Source organism: Microtus oregoni, unplaced genomic scaffold (genome assembly GCF_018167655.1).
Source record: "Microtus oregoni isolate MIOR12 unplaced genomic scaffold, Mior012 000006F_ref0000085, whole genome shotgun sequence".
Taxonomy (NCBI): Eukaryota; Metazoa; Chordata; class Mammalia; order Rodentia; family Cricetidae; genus Microtus; species Microtus oregoni.
In genome coordinates, this window is record NW_024543065.1 from 59,235,521 (window position 1) to 59,257,367 (window position 21,847).

Genomic DNA, 21,847 nt, shown 5'->3' on the forward strand with positions numbered 1-21,847 from the left:
GCACTTCCGGCTTCGCTTTATAGGCAATCTGAGAGTCTGAGTTCGTGCTGCCTCCTTGGTTAAGTAACTCAGAGATTCGAGAATATGCCGCCTAGATGACGCCGGTACCGGACAGCACGGGCCAGCGGAACTTCGCTGGGTCCCAGCCCGGAGCAGCTTCGCTCAGCCCCGAGTCTGCAGGTGGCGGCCGCCCTGACTAACTCGGCCAGGGATGGTGCCGAGGCCCCGGGCGGAGCTTGCAGACTGCCCTGCGATCATCTGAGGTCAGAGGCAGCCCCTGCCCAGGTCTTTTCAGCCTCACCAGGCTGATGCGGACTGGGCAGCCTGGTTGTGGGAGGTCCCGGCCTGTCACTCAGTGCCACGGAGGCTCAAGAAGTTTTCTCTACAGCAAGACTCACGTGTTGAGAGGCGTGCAGATGCGCTTCGGGAGAGATGGGAGAGTGAGCGGATGAGCCCAGGGCGCCGGTGGCATGGTGAGACGAAGATACTCTTATTTGTATATATGTATGTGTGTTTTGCTCGAATGTATGTCTGTGCAAGTAGCGTTCAGCTCCCAGGGAGACCGGAAAACGGCTTCAGTAGCTGGAGACTGAAGGTTTAGACCATAGAGCTGTCATGTGTGTGCTGGGAATCGAACTGGAATCCATGAAAGAGCAACCAATCTCTTAACCATCAAGCCATCTCCAGCCTTTTATACCTACAAACCAAGGAGAGTCGTGAGTCAATGGAAGGAAGGAAGTGCTGTCAGATGAAGAGGAAAGGTTGGCGGGATAATTTTTTTTGAAAGAATGTTACGAAGAAGGTTTGGGCCAAGCAATGGTGGTACTGAAAGACCTGGATAAATCCAAACCCCCCCCCCCTTGCAGGAAAAAATAGAGCCAAAAATCTAAGCAGGGAGAAAAGAATCAGAAATCTAGGATTAGCCGGTTCAGTGACTGTGTTTTAGGAACTAGCTGAAGATAAAGTTAGATTGTAATCTTCAGAATAATCTTTTTTTTTTTTTTTTTTTTTTTTTTGAGAAACAGGGAGTTGCCCCCTTGTGATCAACACTGGTATTTTCAGAATTTTCTGTGACACCCTCCCGGCCCCTCTCGGATTATTGGGCTGTGGTTTCTTCCTATAAAAACCCCTTCTCGGGCTTCTGGGTGCTGCCGCTGCCGCCGCTGTTGCTCCCGCCGCAGCCGCCTCCGCCGCCTCCGCCGCCTTGGAACCCGGGCCTGGGGGGGCGGTGGGGCATCACATGGAGCCCCCGCCCCCGGGAGCTGCCGCCGCCGCCACCGCCGCGCCACACGCAGGTCCGTCTGGAATGGCGTGAGCACTTCCCTAGCGATGGACCCGTCTGTGACGCTGTGGCAGTTTCTGCTGCAGCTTCTGAGAGAACAAGGTAACGGCCACATCATCTCTTGGACCTCACGGGATGGCGGTGAATTTAAGTTGGTGGACGCAGAGGAGGTGGCCCGTCTGTGGGGGCTGCGCAAGAACAAGACCAACATGAATTACGACAAGCTCAGCCGGGCGTTGCGGTACTACTACGACAAGAATATCATCCGCAAGGTGAGCGGTCAGAAGTTTGTCTACAAGTTTGTATCCTACCCAGAGGTTGCAGGGTGCTCCACTGAAGACTGCCCACCCCAGCCTGAGGTGTCTGTAGCCTCGACTGTAGCAATGGCCCCTGCTGCTATCCATGCAGCCCCAGGGGACACTGCCAGTGGAAAGCCAGGAACACCCAAGGGTGCAGGAATGGCAGGCCAAGGTGGTTTAGCACGAAGCAGCCGAAACGAATACATGCGCTCGGGCCTCTACTCCACCTTCACAATCCAGTCCCTGCAGCCACAGCCACCACCACCTCTGCATCCTCGGCCTGCCTCAGTGCTCCCCAACACTACCCCTGCAGGAGTACCAGCACCTCTCTCGGGGAGCAGGAGCACCAGTCCAAACCCCATAGAAGCCTGTTTGGAGGCTGAAGAGGCTGGTCTGCCCCTGCAGGTTATCCTGACCCCACCCGAGGCCACAAACCAGAAATCAGAAGAGTTGGGTCTGGAGCCAGGTTTTGGCCGTCCACTGCCCCCAGAAGTGAAAGTGGAGGGACCTAGGGAAGAACTGCAAGTAGTAGGGGCTGCAGGCTTTGGTTCAGAAACTGTCAAAACTGAACCAGAAGTCTCACCCTCAGAAGGCCTTCTGGCTCGGCTCCCAGCTGTCATAACGGAAAATACAGCACAGGTTTGTGGCCTCTCTGCCTCTGCCACTGAGATCGCCCAACCCCAGAAGGGCCGGAAGCCCCGGGACCTGGAACTTCCACTTAGCCCAAGCCTGCTGGGTAGCCCAGGACCTGAACGGACTCCTGGATCAGGAACAGGCTCTGGGCTGCAGGCACCAGGGCCAGCACTGACGCCATCCCTGCTACCCACACATACCTTGACCCCGGTGCTGCTGACACCCAGCTCACTGCCCCCCAGCATTCATTTCTGGAGCACTCTGAGTCCAATTGCACCCCGTAGTCCAGCCAAGCTCTCCTTCCAGTTTCCGTCCAGTGGCAGCGCACAGGTGCACATCCCTTCCATCAGCGTGGATGGCCTCTCGACCCCCGTGGTGCTCTCCCCAGGGCCCCAGAAGCCATGACTCCACCACCACTCCCTTTCTGGAGTCCCTCCATCCGTGCTCCTCAACTCTCCAACTAGCCATCTCAAGGAGAAACAGTTCAACTGACAGACTCATGCTCTGCTCGTGGTGGGGTGGATATCCTGGGAAAGAGAGAATCTTTCACTAAACTTCCACCCAAAATAGACAACTTCTTTCTTTTTTGCCAGGCTCCCAGTGGCCGCCTTTACACGTCTCCTACTTGAATGGTAGAGGCGGTTTATTTATTTATTTTTTGAAGGCCACTGGGAAGAATCTGGCCTAACCCTTTTAGGAGAGTAGGTAAGACATCTCCCCCATTTCTTCCCCAATTTTCTCCCTAAAACAAGACAATCAGGGTATGGCTTGAGAAGGACCTTTATTTATTTCTCAGCCTGCCCTTGGGGAGATGAGGGTGCCCTGTCTTTATTTTGCAATATGGGTTGAAGAGCTAGTTTGTTTTGTTTTATTATTCCTGGCCATATCTGAGTCCAGGAAGCACTTGTATGATTTAATGGTTTGGGAGTGGTAGCCAAGGAAGAATCACACTGTTCACATAGGAATTGCTACCTCCCCAACCTTCTCAGTCAGCTTGTTCTTTCTCAAGTAAGCTTTCAGCCAGGGAAGAATACTCCTCTTGTTCTTCCCCTGAGAAGCCATTCCTTTGTCTCCAAATTCCCTGGGGGCCTGCCTATTACCTCCCAATGGAGGGTTTTTTTTGGGGTGGTGGTCCCCGTCTGGGGGGCCCCTCCAGCCAGTACTCCAGGGCTCTCTGTCTCCCATCTTCTTCCATTTTGATAGTATAATCTATTTTTAAATGGGGCTTTTCAATAGGGGAGAGGGAAGCATCCCTTCCTATATCTGATGGGTGGGTAGGCGGGTGGGTGGGAAGTAAGGGATTTGGAGGTGGTCTTCCTGCCAACCCCAAGTGTTTATTTTTGATACCAAATGTGTATTTTCAGCTCCCTCCCTCCCAGCCCCCCAATTTCCTGCGGGCAGGTGCAAAGGACCCTTTTAAGTGTCCCTGGAGTTGGGAGGGAGGAATGGGGAACATGAAGCCTGTCTTGTATCAATTCTAGGCTGGAAGGAATGGATTCAAAAAACTCCCAGGCTCACCTCCTGTCAGCACTGGCCCAGACCAGGCCTGAAGACCTGGGGGCTGGTGATTTGGGGGACGGTGCTACACTCGTCTCCACTATTTGTTTTACTTCCCCAAAATGGACCTTTTTTTCTAAGAGTCCCAGAGAATGGGGAATTGTTCTGTAAATATATATTTTTAAAGGTGAAAAAAAAAAAACCCTTCTCCCGGTCACTCGGGGTCGAACTCCTTCCCTGCGTGGGTTATGAGTCTTGGCCCCAGTGCACTGGTACCTGTCAATAAACCTCGTGTGATTGCAGCAAGGACAGTCTCTTCGTGAGTTACTGGAGGTTGGGGGGGGGGGGGGTCGTGTTATCCTGAGACTTGAGTGAGGGTCTCTCCACACCGGGGGTCTTTCATTATCCACCTTTTAATTCCAGCACTGAGTAGCCAAAACAGTTGGATCTCTGAGTTTGATGCCATCCTACAGAGTGAGCTGCAGAACAGCCAGGACTATGCTGAGAAACCCTGTCTTGAAAAAAAAAATAAACAAACAACAAAAAAGAAGTAGGTTTAGGGCCATGCTGATCTGAGCTTGTCTAGAGAACTCTGTGTGAAGGTATTGAGTGTACGTCTGGAGTTCTGGACAGAGATTCCTATTGGAGACACCCCATTTAGGTGACCTATATGTACATAGATGTAGAAATTAGCTCTATTAAAAAAAAAGTTCAGGGCATGGTGTGAGCATTGCTAGGAGCAAGGCAGGTGGTTAGGGATCAGCTTAGGAGCACTGGACTCATCTCTCAGATTGAGATGGGATCACAAAGACAGACAAAGTTAAGTCATGTTCATGGGTTAGAACTGTTTCGCAGGGGAGTCACCTCATGTCTCTCTGGCTTTCCCTTTCTTCCCCAATCCTTCTGAGCAAGTCTGGAATTTTCCTATAGCAGTCTCTACAGCAAATGTCCACAAGTCCCAAACTCCACAGGCGCTTGGCTCCAAATGCCTGTTTTTAGCCCCTCAGCACCAAGCAGCTCTGCCTTCAGGTAGCTCTGTGCTTTCTCTTCCTGCCACCCACATGGCTGATTTCATAGTTTCCCTTGCAGGTTGCTGGCTGCTTGACTCCTTTTCTCCCCACAAGTGTGGGCCTTCCCTGGAGCCCCTCGTCAGGCTGCGGACACAGGGTCAGGAAAGCTGTTCTCAGCCAGGATGGACACCGCCTGCTTTTCAGCTCAGACAGGCTAAGCAGAGGCAGCCGGCCCCAGACTTTACCGTTATCATCAGCAGATTTGGTAAGACAATTGGGAACTGTTAAAGGGGGGATTAGTTCAAAAAACAAACGGAGAGTTGTTTTGTCCACATCCAAAAATGGGAAACACTGTTAGGATGGAGAGACTTAGGGGATAATTAACTTAGAAGGGATTATATAATGTCAATTATAAATATTATTGGTTTGATACATCTTGTTTGATCCCTAAACAAGTTGGTTGATATGACTGCCAAGAGATAAAGGCCTTAGAAAAGGTGACTACTGACAATATGCAAGCCCTACAACTAATTACTAAAGAAAATAATGGAATTTCATCTGATAAGTTATAAGACTTAAGACAATTCATTAAAACAGATAATGAAGATACTCAGATATAGAAAGAGGAATTTAAAGGAGAACCAATGACACCATTACATCATAAACTTAGAGAGGAACAGTCCAAGGCTGTCAGACAATCAGCCTTAATTTATTTAGTCACCTGGAAATAACTATCAAATGGCAGTACCCCAAGGCTGTGTCAGAGCTGGCTGGGTTCCTGTGGAAAGGTTAGATTTGAGGAGATTTAAGGAAGCTGTAGTTTCATATGGCATGCATTCACCTTTTGTTCAGTAGATGTTAAATTCATGGTCAACTGGTAATAGAATTGTCCCAAATGACTGGAAAGACTTGGTTACATTAGCATATTGGAACCTGGTCCACAGTTACAGTGGAGGACATGGTAAGAAGTTGAGGCTAGGACCACTGAACAACAAAGTGGGCTAGAAGTCTTGAAATCTCCCAAGACCAACGTCTTCAAGAGGGCAATTATGCTGATGTACAAAGTCAGTCTCTACATGATGACTATGACCACACCCTGACTCTGTGCCATGCAGCAACTTTGAATGCTTGGGACAAAAGAAATCAGAAAGAGGACTCAGTCATTTACTAAAGTTATACAGGACCCAAAAGAAACCTTCACTGATTTTTTTCCACAAAGATTGACTTCAGCTGTGAATAGAATGACACCAAATTCAGAAGCCAGAAAATAATTGAATCTTTGGCTTTTAAAAAAGTTAATTCATAAAGCAAATGATAATTAGGCCTTTAAAGGCAAGATCTGCTATAGAAGAATGCTCTTTTACACTGTAAATATTTGTCACTGCTATTGGTTTAATTAGATGTTGATTTCCAGTAGCCAGGCAGGATGTAGAGATGGGGCAACTAGACTAGGAGAATTCTCGGAAGAGGAAAGGCAGAATCAATCGCCAGCCAGACACAGAGAAAGCAAGATGAGAATACCTCACTGGGAAAAGGTACCAAGCCACATAGACAAGAATAATGGGTTAATTTAAGTTGTATGAGCTAGTTAATATAATCCTGAATTAATTAATAGTTTATAATTAATAAACTAATTAATAGTATATGAACAGTGTATAATTAATATAAGCCTCTGGGTGTTTCTCTTTTGGACTGAACGACTGTGGGAATGAATTGGACAGAAACTTCCATTGACAAAGGTCAGCACCCATACAGGAATGGATCTGAGATACAGTCAATATTGAAATCATAACCATGAAGATACTTGCATAGGAGAGGGGATTTTCAGAGGGTTAAAGAAAAAACAAAATGTCAGATGTTTTCATTGTAGTAAACAAGGTCATCTAAAAAGGAATTTTTCTAGACTGGGCATTTTTAAAAGCAATGTTTCTTCTAGGACTAATCCAAACAGAACACCCCTGCCTTCTAGAGTAGGCAGAAGATGAGGCAAGGCCCACAAGGACCAATGTATGCAGATCAACAAAGGACAGACAGGGTAACCCTTTGCCATCAGGAAATGCCTGGGGGACCTCTCTCAGAGGTCCTTGTCAAATTTAGTTGAAGGAAACTTCATCCCAGAACAATTATAGGACCTAATGTCTTTTTTTAAAAACCATATTGGGGGCTAGAGAGATGGCTCAGTACTTAAGATTACTGAATTCTCTTTCAGAGATCCTGAAATCAATTCCCAGGTCCCACATGGTGGCTATTAACCATCTATAGTGGGCTCTGATGCCGTCTTCTGGTACATGCAGATAGAGTGTGTGTGTGTATATATGTATATATATATATATATGTATGTATATGTATGTATGTATATATGTATGTATATGTATATATTACATAACTTTTAAAAAAAAGAAAGAAATAGGGACCCTAAGAGAGACATAAAAGGATCTATATAGGAAAGAGAAAAAGACAAAATCCCCCAAGTAAATTGGGAGTTGGGGGGAAGTACAGGAGAGGCTAGAAAGGGAGGGGAGCAGAGAAAGATGTATCACCCAATTAAAAAAAGAAATAGATACTAAAAACCATACTGCTCTAGATGATACATCAATTTTAGAAAACAAAAATTTCAGGAGAAACCATCAAATATTTTGGCAGACTTTTGTGATCAGAGACCAAAACTAAAAAGAAAAACAAATGACATTGTAATTGAGTGTCGTATAGACACAAGGGAGGATGTAACAATAGTTGTACCAGAATCTTGACATCCAAATTGGCCTCTTCAGGAAGTAAATGTTCAACTTTTAGGGATTAGAACTTTTTCTCTGGTGAAGGGAGAGCATAAGATGGGTTGAATGTGTAGGGCCAGAAAAACAGAGAGAAAATTAAAGCCATGTGTGGCTAACATAGCAATGAATTTGTGGATACGTGAATGGCTACAACAGAGGAAAACCTCCAATCTCAGAAAGAAACCATAAACTGGCATATGTTTCTGAGAAAAATATTAAAAGGTATTATAAAGAACAGTCAGTGACCATTCAGGTTGTACAAAAACAGGGCACAACAGCTGCTGATCTTTCAAAAGTACCAACAGCTCTACCTTTAAAATGGTTAACTGACAAATCCATTTGGGTGGAACAATGCCCTTTGACATCAGGAAATTCACAGGCCTTAGAACAGATGGTACAGGAGCAGGTAAATGCTCAACATATCGAAGAATAGACCAATCCTTGGAATTGTCCTGTATTTGTTCTTAAAAGGAAATCTGGAAAATGGAGAATGGTAACAGATCTAAGATCCATTACTAAGGTGATTCAGCCAATGGGCTCTTTACAGCCTGTAATTCCTCTGCCCTCTCGATTACATAAAAGATGGCCCATTATAATTATTGATTTAAAGACTGCTGTTTGTTCATTGTTTACAAGAAAAGGGTAGAGAAAAATTTGCCTTTACAATGCCTACTTATAATAATTCTCAGGCTGATAAGAGATATCAGTGAAAACTTTTCCCACAAGGGAAGTTACACAGCCCCACCCAGTGCCAATATTTAGTATGACAGCCATTAGAAATGATTTGTGTACAGTTTCCTCAATCTGTAATTTCCCATTATGTGGATGATATCTTGCAGGCTGATTCAAATGTAGATACTTTAGAAAAGACGATTGAGGAAGTAAAGAAAATTTTGCCTTGTTTGGAATTGTAAATTGCTCTTGAAAAATTACAAAGTGAAGATTGTGTTAATTACCTAAGATATATGATACATTTACAAAAAAAATCAACCTCAAAAGATACAAATCAAGAAAAATCAATTGCAGCCTGTTAAAGACTTTCAGGAATGTCTGGGAGACATCAACTGGCTACAGCCCACAGCTGGATTAACAACTCAAGAACTGAGGGATTTATTTCAAACTTAAAAGGTGACAATGTCTTAAATAGTCCAAGAAAATTTTCAGCTAAAGCCGAGGGAGAATTCGCTTTTGTAGAAAAGAAATTGCAGGATGCACATGTGGATTGTTTATATCCAGAGCTTGATCCCTTTCTGGTTATTTTACCTTCTACACACTCCCCACAAGAATTTTAATGCAGAGAGAAGATACTATCCTAGAATTTTATCTTTACCACACAAACAGAGGTAAAAAAATTAAAAACATATCAACAAATATACATAAAACAAGAGAATTCAGTTTAAAAAGAGAACTAACTGGTGCCTTCCTCACATTGTGCAGGGAGCACCAATTTCTGGAGGCCCTACATTCTATACTGATTCAAACAAATCAGGAAAAGCAGGTTATAAATCAGGAAATTTGAATAAAGTGACTCAAAGACTTCATGATTCTGTTCAAAAGTCAGAATTATATGCTATTCTCATGGTAGTATTAGATTTTCTATAATATAGTTACTGACTTTCAATATACAGAGAGTTGTTTTACATATTAAAATGGCTGAATTTATTCCAATTGATTCAGAATTGACCTTGTTATCTATTCAGTTACAATAACTAATCAGAATTAGAAATCATCCCTGATATATAACATGTATTAGATCCCATAGGGGTCTGCCAGGCCCTCTAACATATGGTAATGCTGAAACTGATAGACTGTTGGTAGTAAATGTGCCAGCAGCCTCAGAATTTCATTTAAAACACAATGTCACTAGCAAGGGATTGAAAAAAGAATTTTCCATCACTTGCCTATAAGCCAAGGAAATGATAAGAAAGTGTCCTACTTGTTACTTGTATAACCAAACTCCACTGCTTGCAGAAGTAACCCAAAGGGTACTCAAAGAAATGAAATTTGGCAGATGGATGTCTTTCATTTTGCCGAATTTGAAAAATTAAAATATGTACCCCACACCATTGGTACATATTTAGGATTTTGATGGGCAACTGCTTTCATTTCTGAAATGACTGATTCTGCAATCACACATTCATTAGAAGTTACGGACATCTTGGGCATACCTGTAAAAATCAAGACTGACAATGCTTCAGCATATATCTCTAGTAAGAATGAAAGTTTTTGCATATTACAACATAAAGCATATTACAGGTATACCACACAATCCTACAGGACAAGCAGGTATAGAAAGATCAAATTGAAGTCTAAAAAATATGCTACATAAATAGAAAGGGATGATAAAGACCCCAAGAGATAGATTTCATAATGCTTTATTAGTTTTAAATTTTCTAAATGCTAATGAGAAAGGACATCTACGAAGAAATGTTAGATGATAGAAAAAAAACTCCTGAATTAAATCAGCCTATATACTTTGATGATGTGTTGACCTCAAAATGGAAGCCAGGATATGTGTTACGTTAGGAAAGAGGTTTTGCTTTTGTTTCCATGGGAGAAGAAATGCTGGGGATTCCCTCAAAATTGATAAAGATGAGATTTGAACAAGAGAGACCTTTGATTAGAAGAGTTCATCAGCCAGTGTGACCATTCAATTTAAACTAACTCATTAGACTAACAAATGCTTTTCATTTGGTTGGCTAAAACTTGCCAAAAGGGAAATTCCCCAAAGTTGGGGTTGGAGCAGGGATTTGGTTTTGTTTGTAAAGGAGAATGAAGGCGTCCAATTAGGGAATCTGAAGACCACTGGACAAATGACACATTCAAAGTAAAAGGACAAATCATCCAGAGAAAATGTCCCAAGACAAAGACTAAATTGGCCTGTATGTGTATCACATTTCCAACAGGACAGCATTTCATAAATCATCCCAAATGTTTGTTTCTGCTGTTCTCTACAGACATATAGTACAAATGGTCTTTTTGTAGTTCTACTCCAATTAAAAATTAAACCTGGCTTTGGAATGGGTGAGTGGGTCTCTCCTTCTCTTACAACAAGCATGCTTGTTAAAGGACAATCCAAAATCTCTGTCTCATGTCAGAAGATTTACCTGATATGAAATGGAAGAAAAACCAAAATTAAGGGACTGTTCTTTGCCAATATTCTCATAATCCTTTGTTTTATTTTTACTCTTTAACATGTTTCTTAAAGTATAAATATTATCTCAAAATGTATAAAGTTCGCCGGGCGGTGGTGGCGCACGCCTTTAATCCCAGCACTCGGGAGGCAGAGGCAGGCGGATCTCTGTGAGTTCGAGACCAGCCTGGTCTACAAGAGCTAGTTCCAGGACAGGCTCCAAAACCACAGAGAAACCCTGACTCGAAAAACCAAAAAAAAAAAAATGTATAAAGTTCAATATCTGTATTTTTCACTTTGTCATGATATTAATGGTCTTCCAGAATACTAATTCTAGAAAAAGGTTTCCTCTACCTTCCTGTACATGATTTCAGGTTGGAGTCTCCATCAGGTAGCTAGGAATTAAGTTTTTACACTCTGGATGTACATAACAAATTATGGCTCTTTAACCTCTAAGAGATCTGCTACATGTGACATTAGAATGTTCAAGTTCTGCAGTCACCCTTGACCATGCCCATCAGTGACATTCGAAGACTCCAAAAGGAGGATGGGGCCCACAACGATGATTATGCCTAGATTATCATAATTCCACTGAGCTGACAAACACCCAAAGGTTGGTTTAGAACTCCAAACTGCTCAGGACAGTTTCAAGGTGGCTAGCTGAGTTGGTCCAGCCTTACAGACTACTGTAGTCAGGACTTGAAGTAAGCCCTGCATTTTCCCATTACAAGGAGACTGAACAACAAATGATACAGCTAGCTCTCCCAAGACATGACAATTATCCCAGTTTTTTTCAGGGTCCCCAAGAGATGCCATCAACCCCGGACAACAGGAAGTAATTTTAAGAACATGACACCCACATTCCTAAGAGGTGCAGTGGTTGGGTTTTGGTCATTCTGTAGGTTATGGATATTTGTCATCATTTAGAGGGATCGTTATTGATATTGTTATTGATAATGATCAGGAAAAATGCTGAACAAAGGAGATTAGATTCAGGGATCTCATTCTAAAAAGAAAAAGGTGGGATGTAGAAATAGGATAAAAGGGAAGATTATTAAATCTACTTTTAAACCAAAAATTGTAACTACTACTTTTAAATAGTTTACATTTGGTTTGAATTTTTATATATTTGAATTCATTTTTGTAAAATTTGAGTTTATTTTTGTAATACTGTATATATGTTTCTACTCTTAAGATATTTTTATATTAATACAAATTTAAGGTTATTTTTGTTAGAACATACTGTATATAGTTTTCTACTGTTGTTCAATAATTGTACCTATATAGCTCATTTAAACATGTAAATTTCTTAAAAGTTATTATTACAAGCTATTTAGGATAATATAAAAATGCACGTTAATAGTCAGTCACCTATGACATTCAAATTTGTAGTCATGTTAGGTATGTTATCAAGATCAAATGATATATTTTAGATAGACAGGCCATCTTCAAACACTTCATAGATTTACAGAATATGGCATTTAAGATGTTTTAATTATATAAGGTTTTTTTTAAGACAATGAAACATGTTTCTGCTGTCAGCACCAATCTACTTCAGAGAAGATGGTTAGCAACAAAGAAACTCCACATGATGTTTACTTTTTTGTGGCAAAGCTAGCCACTGGTCAAGATACTGCCCTTTCCTCAACTGCTGCCAGTATACTGTCCAAATTGAACAAGCAGGAAACAAAAGAAAATGACAGCTGAACTTTGCCAAGATGAGGTGGGGGCAGTTCTTCAAAAATCCTGCTTCACAGAGAAGTCTGTCAGATATGCTAGACCTGTAGGCAAGAGTTGGAAGCCCCAAGGTTGCAGAGAAACCTTGGGGGACTGTCCAGGCAGCCAGCTGTTTCTGTCATGTCTTAGTTTTGTGAAGTTCTTTGCTCTGCCCTTCCTGTTTACTCAGGTAATTTATATCTTTCTCAGGGAGTTGAAGCCTGCACAGTTATTCTGATTTTCATTGTTACCAAACTCAGAAAAAATTCTCACAAAAAATGGGTAAAATGTATGAGATTCCGAACAAAAATTGATAGTTTTGGATTGGTAATACAAGTTATGATAGAAAGTATATTAGGTACAACACTTTGGACTTACCAAGATAGGGTAGATAATGGAGTATTTTCTCTGAATTTGTCAAATGCTAATGGACTAGACATTGTTAATACAATTACTGCCTTATATATTTCTTTATTGTTATTGTACTAACTGCATATACTTTTTATATGTTACTTAAAACTTTTGATTTTTACTTAGACAAAATTGAGTAAATGATGTGTGATATTTTGTGTTCTGACAAATAAACCTTGCTTGGAGTCAGAGGTTGGAACTACTCACTAGTTAATCATAGAGGTCTGGAGGTCTGTACAGGAAGGAAATGGGAAGTGAGCAGGTGGGGCAGAGACAGGATCTCAGCCTTGTTGGTTGCAGGAATGGAAGAGGTAGGAAGTCACTGGTGCTGTTCCTTTGCTTCTCTGGTCTTTCAGGTTTTTACCATGATATCTGATTTGTGGTTTTTATTGATAAGATTTTTCTGATTTCAAGTGGAGACTGAGGCATATTTTCAAAGAGGATCAAAAGTCAAGGTTACCACAGCTGATTCAGTCTTCCAGAAAATCTACCCTGTGGGATATGTGGCATAGTCATGAAACATCTTGTTCTGTAGGCTGAACAGCAGGGTTACATTCCCCACAAACTGCATACGTGTGGACATGGGGAAGGCAATTCTCCTTCAGGGTAAGCACCTCCCAACACCAGCACAGTGGAAGGAAAGGTTTCAGTGACGACGAGGACAAGGATCCCTGTGTAAGAACCACACAGTCTCCAGTGCAGAAACCCCTTAGATATGTGAAGACGGTAGGGAAAACTCAGGCCTTCTCCAGCATGAGACCAGAAGGAGCTTACCCATAAGCTCTGGATGCTGGGGGCCCCTCAGTGGAGGTGGACATTGCAGATGCAGGGAATGCGGGGAACATTCAGCCACAAAAATGCTTCCCAAGGACCAGCATATCCAGACTGCAGAACGGCCCTATAAGTGCCCTGAATGTGAGAAACGTTCATCAAATGGTCCCATCGTGTCAGGTGATGTGGGAGTGATTTCTTTCTAATCTGTTGCTTTCATTGGTTAATTAATAAAGAAACTGCCTTGGCCCATTTGATAGGCCAACCCTTAGGTGGGTAGAGTAAACAGAACAGAATGCTGGGAGAAAGAAGCCAAGTCAGGCAGTCGCCATGATTCTCCCACTCCAGACAGATACAGGTTAAGATCTTTCCTGGTAAGCCAGCTCGTGGTGCTACACAGAATATTAGAAGTGGGTTAGATCAATATGTAAGAGCTAGCCAATAAGAGGCTGGAACAATGGGCCAAGCAGTGTTTAAAAGAATACAGTTTCCGTGTAATTATTTTAGGGTATAAAGCTAGCCGTGCGGGCAGCCGGGTGCCAGGAACATAGCCTGCCGCTCCTATTACTACAGTCAGGGATAAGAAAGCTCACACTGGAGAAAGGCTCTCTGCGTGTCATGAATGTGGGAAAACCTTCAGCCAAAGATAATACCTTGTTCAGCATGAACAGTTCCACCCTGGGAACAGCCCATATTCCTGCAGCAGATGTGGAAAAGTCAGGATGAATCAGGTTATTCAGTGCTTAGAGAACCCTGGCTTGTACAACCTCATGTGTTATCCCTGGAGGATAGCAGGCAAGGAGTAGGCCTATTACAGTCTGCCACAAATACATCCATTCCCTGGGTTTGATTAGTAAACATGGAGGGCAGTAAATCCAAGAATGTCAGCATCTAAGTGTGCTTCTGGAATGTTCTGCTCACTGTCACTGTGAGAGGTGAGGGTGCACACACAGTCTCAGACCTTCCCTGGTTGTTTCTCTCTTGATACTCAGAGCAATGGCAGATATTCAAATGTTGCTGGATTCCCTGGAAACGTGGGCCAGAATGAGGAGAAAGGAAAGAAATACAAGTCCATGTGTGTGACCTGGGACTCAAAGCCAATCTCTATTGCCCATGATGTTCTGTGTCCTTCAAAGTAAACCTCTCTCCCAAAGAGGGTGAGACCAGTGTATATTTGCCAAAATTTCTGGATTTTCAGTAAAGAGGAAATCTCTATTTTTGTGCTTTTCACCAACCATTCCATTTGTACTGCACCATTCCTTTTATTAAAGCTCTATTGAGGGTGAATTGACGTGCCCTGTGCTGTGCGTAGTTAAAGTATAAAATATGGTAGGTTATATGAACTCATCACTGTAGTCACAGTGTTGAGTGTCTTCATTGCTCCTAATGTTCCTTCCTCCCACTTTATAGCTCTTGTTTTATTATTTTAATTAATTTATTAATTTTAAAGATATACTAGTGCTCTGTGTGCATGTACACCTGCATACCAGAAGAGAGCATCAGATTCCGTTAAAGATGGCTATGTGTCACCAAGAGGTTACTGGGAATTGAACTCAGACCTTCTGGAAAATCAGCCAGTGCTCCTATCCACTGAGCCATCTCTCCAGCCCCTTCTCCCTTTATAATCACTCTCTCCTTACTGCCCATCCCAGTGTTCACTGACGGATTTTACTCAGGTGTCATTCCTCACCTACCTTGTCTAAGACAGGTCTCTGTTGCTGTCTGGATTCCAGACAGACTTCTTTGTATTCACCTGTCTCCTCTCATCTCTCAACAAGAGCACTGAATTACAGATATATGCTGCCAAGTCTGGCCTTAGATGGGTTCTGGGATTCGAACTCATGTCACCAGTAAAGCACAGAAGCACTCTACCCATTGAACCTTCTTCCCAGACCTTCTCTCTTCTCCTTAGTTGAGCTTCTACTCTAATAGTTTTCCCCATTTGAATTTTTGGTTTATTATTAACTTTTGTTTTTATTTTTGAGGCAGGGTCTCTCTATGAAGTCCTGGCTGTCCTGGAACTTTCTATGTATATCGGGCTATGGCAAATGATGACCTTTCTTGCAGACCAGGAGAGTCTCCCCAGTCATCTTCAGAGTCACGGCACTGTTATAGACTGACCTATAAGGAGCCAGCTGCCCTGTGATGAACCCCAGAGGCAACATATGAGGTGAGGAGTTATGCACCTCGTTTCTATCCTGACAGCCTGAGATGAAACCTGTGGCTGCTTCCATGCTCTTTGTCCTCAGACAGTTCCTGTCTTACAGACTCACAAAGCTGTGCTGAGCCTTGGGTGGTGGGGGCCAATGCTTTTAACCCCAGCACTTGGGAGGCAGAGATGGGTGGATGTCTGTGAGTTTGCGGCCAGCCTGGTCTACAGAGCAACAAAAAAGGCTGCAATGGCTTTCCCATGATACCTAGTCAGTCAGTGGCAGTCGCCCTGCTCTGAGTGTCTACCCGACTCCTTTCTCTGTCTCCTAGATCTGAAGACATCACTTGACGCCTGCACTACACACAGACATGGTACCCAGAGCAGAGCTGCAGGTGTTTATTGAACCAGCTTAACAGACTGAGCAAGGAGGGGACAGGTTTCGAGATTCCAGCTTCAGGATGGAAAGTGAACAGGGCAGCCAGGTGATTCTCAGATCAGTCATCATTTTCCAAATAAGTAAACTTTGGAAAGGATTCCCTGAAATTGGTCGCTGATGTCTTGGGTATAGTATTCTCTACATTCTGGGCTGAAGATGATGGCATCCTGAAAAACCCAAAGATAGAAAGGGGCAGAAGTAGTTACAGGCAAACTGCAGAACCCCAGCAGGGCTCCCCAGTCACCCATGATGAGGCTGCTCCTCTGCACAGGGAAGAAAATTCCCTGCAGTGATTCAGGGCTCCAGCAACAGACTCTGCCCCAGGGAGCTGCAGCTCCTCCACAGCTGTCACGAGGACTCTGAAAAGCCACCCTAGCCAGGCGGGGATGAAGGGAGAAGTTCCCTAAGGCATGATGGGGGCTAGGTTGGAAAAAGGTCAAGATGGCTGAGTTCTAGCTTCGATAATATCTTATACCTGAGGACATCCATCAGCACATTGGCTGTATGGTGGGGTTAGAAATATGTCCCTGTGTGGATGTGCCGGAAGACATTCCTTCTTGGAGAGTGCAGTGGTTTTGGAGGACCTGACACCCAAACTAAAAGTACTTTGGAAACAGAGAGTGAGGGATGCAATATTCTAAACATGCATCTCTGTAATCCAGTTGTGCTTAAATAAGAGACTAAGAGAGGCCAAAAGTGCCTGGGGTGAGTAGCCACAAGCACTCTCTGGTGGGAATGGTGGTGGCTTCTAAGCCATGGAGGGAGGTTCTGGCTGTGGCTCTGAGGAAGCCGGTGGAAGGGGGGCTCCATCTGAGACAGGAGAGAAGAGTTAAGGGAGGCTCCAGAGAAGGTGAGCCTGGCCAGTAGACAGGAGTTTCAGGCACCTTAGAGTAGAGCTGAGGGTGTCCTCCCTGTGCAGATCCACACCAAGGACTCTCCTGTGCCCCTGCCCTGCTGTGGTGAGAACGTGGTGGTCACCCATCGTTGGAGAGTGCTTTGCAGGACCTTGCATAGACAGACTGGATGTGGACCAGCATGCTGCATGGACACGTGCTAGGGTGGGCAGGGATTCGGTGCTCTGGTGTCCATTCCCTGACACATGTTACTGGCTGCCTGCACCATTTGAACAGAGAGTTCTACCATATGCTGCAGGGAGATCAGGGTGGGGAGGACGTTACCATGAATTTGGTTTTCAGGATTTTGCCTTCCACTCCTTCATCATTCAAGCATTCCATGATTTTTTCGAAACCCAGCCTTTCCCCATCAGTAGGCTCAAACTTGTCAAGGACGGCATTCAATATTTTCTTGTTTCCGATGGAGATTCCAGCAAAGGCTTCAAAGAAAGGAATGCATGCTTCCACTGCAAACACAGACAGAAGAACATCATTAACAGAGTCCCAGGCTGGCGGTAGTGGAGCATCAGGGTTTCTTTGATCTTCTACAAATTTCCTACCTGACCTTCCACACAGTCCAGCCCTCCCAAAGGCTACCGCCTCCCAGATACTACAGCACACAGTTTTCATAGACACACACACAGCAGAAGAGGCATGTATGAGTGTACCTGCCTGCACATCTGACCTTCACATAAATCCCACATATGATTCAGCTTCAGCTGGATATGGAACTAAGGGTGCATAATCAACACCTCACCCCTGTCTCCCTATCCAGCCCATCCCAACTGTCACAATCCTGAAGAGAATATTTCAAGGGTCTTCTGGAGGACTCCTGGCTAGTGACCTCCCAGGGACCCCTAGATCTGCAAACAGATCCATAAGGAAGGAGATGGAATGAGCAAGGGTCAGAAAGGCCATCGGTTCCCGTTCTCACTTGTCTGGAAGCCCAGCTCCCCGGTCACCAGCAAGGCCAGCAGAAGCAGCGTCCCCTTCATGGTGTAGAGTGAGTGCTAAATGCTCTTCTCAGAGCAGATCATGCTACCTTCTAAACTGTTGTCTTCCTGAGCCCAGTCCTGCCCACCCCCATCCCACCTCACGCCCGACCCTGCCTCCGAGCAGTTCCAAATACCTTTGGGCAAGAACCTGGCACCTATGGATCCGCTTCCCACTTGCATGGGGGAGTGAGCTTAGGAGCTCCTCCCACTCAGAAGAACCAATGGCTAGAGACATCCTGTGTGATCACTTTATGTACAGAAGTGGCTGTACCTTTGGCAGAAGATGGTTAGAGCTGACCTTTGTAGTCAGTCACATGCTGAGCCAAATGCTCTGTTGTCCTGGTTCAATCTCACCTCTGCTTCCTCTTCTGGCTCCAAGCATGTCCTGCTCAAGCTTGGAGGTGGAAACCACGGGGGTCAAGGATGGTTTCTGTCACTGTAGGCAGCCAACTTCCCAGAACACTGCATCTGCCTGAGTTCAAGATCAGAGCAGAAGTGTGTGTATCTGAGGGGCCTGGGGACACTTGACATCTTAGCTGCTGCAACCTTTGGACTAGACCTCTGAGGGCATGAGGGAACCATCTGTGGCTTTTTGTGACTGCCAGCCAGGATAGTCCCAGTGTGTTTGGTCATGTTGGATCCTCAGGGGCCGGTGATGATTTTGTTCTACCAGCTGCATTTGCTGCAAATTCCCCTCCCTGCCACGGACGCTCATTCCTGTCTTCCTACTCTTGTCTGTCTCACGCCCACCAGTAAGCAGGCCTCAAAGAGGTCTAAACAGTAGAGTCATTGCGGTTACAGCAGCTCACAGTAGAGGGAGGAATTCAACTATGTATCATGATTTCTCTGTTGTCCACAGCCCCACAGGCCACTGTGGACTGGCCCAGGCAGTGCTGTGTGTGTGGACTCTCTCAAGTTCAACTCAACCTACTACCCTCAGAATGACGTTTGCGGCACAAATACATTGTCAACTGGGTTCGTGTTAATCATTCTTGAAGACAGGAGGCTTACTGTGTGTGATGGCTAATCTGATGCTCATCCTGACTGTGTTACAATCACCATGGAAACAAAGCTGTCTGTGTGAGACTGTTTATGCTAAGATAAGTGATGTCTGACTTTATGTGTCCAGCGTGGACTAGTGTCATGGATGGAGTGGAAAGGAGAAATCAAGCTGGGCCTTCATTTCTCTCTACTTCCTGACTGTAGATGTGATCAATCACTTCGAGTTTCTGCTCCAAGCCTACCCCACCATGCCTGCCCCACCTTCATGGACTGTATCCCTCAAACTGTAAGCAGAAAGCTGCTTCTTATCTGGGTTTTGTCACAAATTCACTAACACAGTAGTAGAGCGTTTCTTAGCATGTGCAAAGCGCTGAGGTTAATCCACTGCTCCACACACAAAAATGGAGTGACTAAGGAGATGGCTCAGTGGACAAGTGCTCATTATGCAAGCCTAAGGATGTGAGTTCAGATCCCCAGGACGCTGTAAAGAGCTGAGTGTGGTGGCTCCACCAATGCCACGGGAGCTCCAGGTTCAATAACAGACCTCGTCTCAAACAGTAGGGTGGGAGGCAGTTGAGATAGCTCAGTGATTAAAGGTGCTTGCTGCTAAGCCTGCTGACCTGGGTTCAAATCTCAGAACCCACATGGTTGGAGAAGAGAACTAACTCCTGAAATTTGTCCTCTGACATTCACACACACAAACACACACACACACACACCACATATACCTTGATACATTGGAGAGCAACCGAAGGCACCTGACTGTCTATCTCTGGCTATCATGTGCATACACATGTGTATGCTATGTACTTTAGTTAAGATAACTATTGCTCAGCTGGTCATGGGGTGCAGGACTTTAATCCAGCACTCAGGATGCAGAGGCAGGAGGATCTCTCTGAGTTTAGGCCATCGTGGTCTACAAAGCGAGTTCCAGGATAGGAGTTGCTTCATGGAGAAACCTGATCTTGAAAAACAAAATAAATAAAAAGTTTGCTATTGCTGTGATAAAACACCACGACCAAAAGCAATTTAAGGATGATACGGTTTATTTGTCTTATACTGGCAGAACCATTCAACCTCAAAGTCAGGACACTTGAGCAGGGCAGGAGCCTGGAGGCAAAAACTGATGCAGAGACCATGGAGGGAGCTGCTTACTGGTTTGTTTCCCATGGCTTGCTCAGCCTGCTCTGTTATAGAACCCAGAGCCACCTGCCTAGAGATGACCGCACTATCAACGGCCTGAGCCATCCCCCATTAATCACTAATAGAGAAAATGCCTGGTCAGGGGGTGGTGGTGCACACCTTTATTTCCAGCCATTGGGAGGCAGAGGCAGGCGAATCTCTGAGTTCAAGGAAAGCCTGGTCTACAGAATAAGTTCCACGATAGCCGGGGCTACACAGAGGAAATCTGTCTGAGGTGTGGGGGAGAGAAAATGCCTTACAGGCTTCCCTGCAGTCCAAACTTATGGAGGCATTTTTCTTTTTATTTTATTTTATTTTTTGGTGTTTCAAGACAGGGTTTCTGTGTAGCCCTGGCCATCCTGGAACTCTCTGTAGACCAGGATGGCCTCAAAATGAAAGAAATCCTTGTCTCTGGTTCCCAAATACTGGGACTAAAGGCGTGTGCCAGCACTACAATGGGGAGGCATGTTCTTAATTGAGGTTCCCTCCTCTCTGATGACTTTAGCTTGTGGCAAATTGACTTAAAACTCGCCAGCATACCGTGTAACCACAACACTAATGAAGATTTGTGTGAGTTCACAGACACACACACACACATGCACACAAATAGGAAACCGTGAGGAGTTGGGAAAACAGTAGAGACATCTTGTCAGAGAATACTAATGGTTGTAGTGAACAGTTGCAATCACTGGGGAAATGTGTACATGTCTTGTGTCCTCTGACATGTGGGGTCAAGGGTCTTAACCTCTGTGAAATCTACAAAAAGCCTGATGCCAGCTCTGACAGGTAGCAGAGGGCTACAGGTGTCACCCAGCAGCAGACACATCTTAGCCACAGTCTGCCCTCGTCTCCATTCCTAATACTTCCTAGAGTGAGAAGGCCTCAGCTGGTCATATTGTGCTTGCCTGAGCAGCCCTCGGGACCTGCAAAGACCACAGGACAGAGTGGACAGCTCATAAGTGGGTCTTGGTGCTTGGCACCTCTTTTCCAAAACAGTTACTGGATGCAAATCCTGTTTGACTCGGCTAACAGGTAAGTCAGAAGGTTCTTGGTTCTCTGAGTCTTTGGAAAACTTCGTCTGTCATCACTGATGGAGAAAAAGTGACAGCCATGAGCCTTTGACAACAAACTACTTAGTTCTGACTTAAGAGACACTTAGACTCTTTACTTTCAAAAATTAATACCAATATGGACGGAAGGGGGAGGACCTAGGACTTACCACAGGGCAGGGAACCCGGACTGCTCTGTAGACTGGAGAGGGAGGGGGAGAGGAGTGGGGGGAGGGGGAGAAGGGTGGGAGGAGGGGGAGAAGGGTGGGAGGAGGGGGAGGGAAATGGGAGGCTGGGAGGAGGTGGAAACTTGTTTTTTGAATTATTTTTTTTAAATTAAATAAAAAAAAAGGAAAAAATTAATACCAGACAAGTTACATAAGCACTTGTAAAATTTAAACAGGGAAGGGGTACAGGAGGCTGAGAGTTTGAAGCCAGCCTAGGATATGTGGGAAGATACTGTTTGTTTTATGGTTTTTTGTTTTGGTTTTTTTTTTTCAGACAGGGTTTATCACTCAAACAATCTTGGCTGTTATGGAACACACTCTGTAGACCATGCTGGCTTCGAATTCAACAGAGATCAGCCTGTCTCCCTCCCAAGTGCTGGGATTG

General features: G+C 44.5%; 2 protein-coding genes across 9 annotated transcripts; one reads left to right on the forward strand and one right to left on the reverse strand.

Annotated features, from left to right (window-relative positions):
- The first annotated feature begins 6 nt into the window (after positions 1 to 6).
- Positions 7 to 21,418, forward strand: LOC121449131 (ETS domain-containing protein Elk-1). 8 transcript variants are annotated; one of them, XR_005974489.1, is made up of 6 exons: positions 7 to 473; positions 4,801 to 4,986; positions 15,594 to 15,696; positions 16,008 to 16,160; positions 17,034 to 19,290; positions 21,057 to 21,418. XR_005974489.1 is itself a non-coding variant. In XM_041653359.1 (3 exons), the coding sequence occupies exon 3, from the start codon at positions 1,330 to 1,332 to the stop codon at positions 2,617 to 2,619; it is 1,290 nt and encodes a 429-aa protein (XP_041509293.1). In that variant the 5' UTR covers positions 7 to 263; positions 389 to 473; positions 1,026 to 1,329; the 3' UTR covers positions 2,620 to 3,999. The 8 variants fall into 8 exon arrangements, 2 of the variants coding, with proteins under 2 accessions (XP_041509293.1, XP_041509292.1); XR_005974492.1 differs by lacking the exon at positions 21,057 to 21,418 and having other exon boundaries at positions 17,034 to 18,010; positions 18,862 to 20,333; XR_005974488.1 differs by lacking the exon at positions 21,057 to 21,418 and having other exon boundaries at positions 17,034 to 20,333.
- Positions 16,061 to 18,085, reverse strand: LOC121449132 (androgen-binding protein homolog). Its single transcript, XM_041653360.1, has 3 exons — positions 17,942 to 18,085; positions 17,293 to 17,474; positions 16,061 to 16,281 (listed from the first exon to the last, which is right to left on the reverse strand). Exons 1-3 carry the CDS (start codon positions 18,000 to 18,002, stop codon positions 16,180 to 16,182), a joined length of 345 nt encoding a protein of 114 aa, XP_041509294.1. The 5' UTR covers positions 18,003 to 18,085; the 3' UTR covers positions 16,061 to 16,179.
- Positions 21,419 to 21,847: the final 429 nt, after the last annotated feature.

Excerpts from the sequence above, each read along its gene's own strand:
- LOC121449131 (XM_041653358.1), top strand. The coding sequence starts at position 1,330 with ATGGACCCGTCTGTGACGCTGTGGCAGTTTCTGCTGCAGCTTCTGAGA.
- LOC121449132 (XM_041653360.1), bottom strand. The coding sequence starts at position 18,002 with ATGAAGGGGACGCTGCTTCTGCTGGCCTTGCTGGTGACCGGGGAGCTG. Across the intron at positions 17,475-17,941 it reads GGAGCTGGGCTTCCAGACAA|TGGAAGCATGCATTCCTTTC; the intron begins GTGAGAACGGGA and ends CTGTGTTTGCAG. Across the intron at positions 16,282-17,292 it reads TCCTGAAAACCAAATTCATG|GATGCCATCATCTTCAGCCC; the intron begins GTAACGTCCTCC and ends TGGGTTTTTCAG.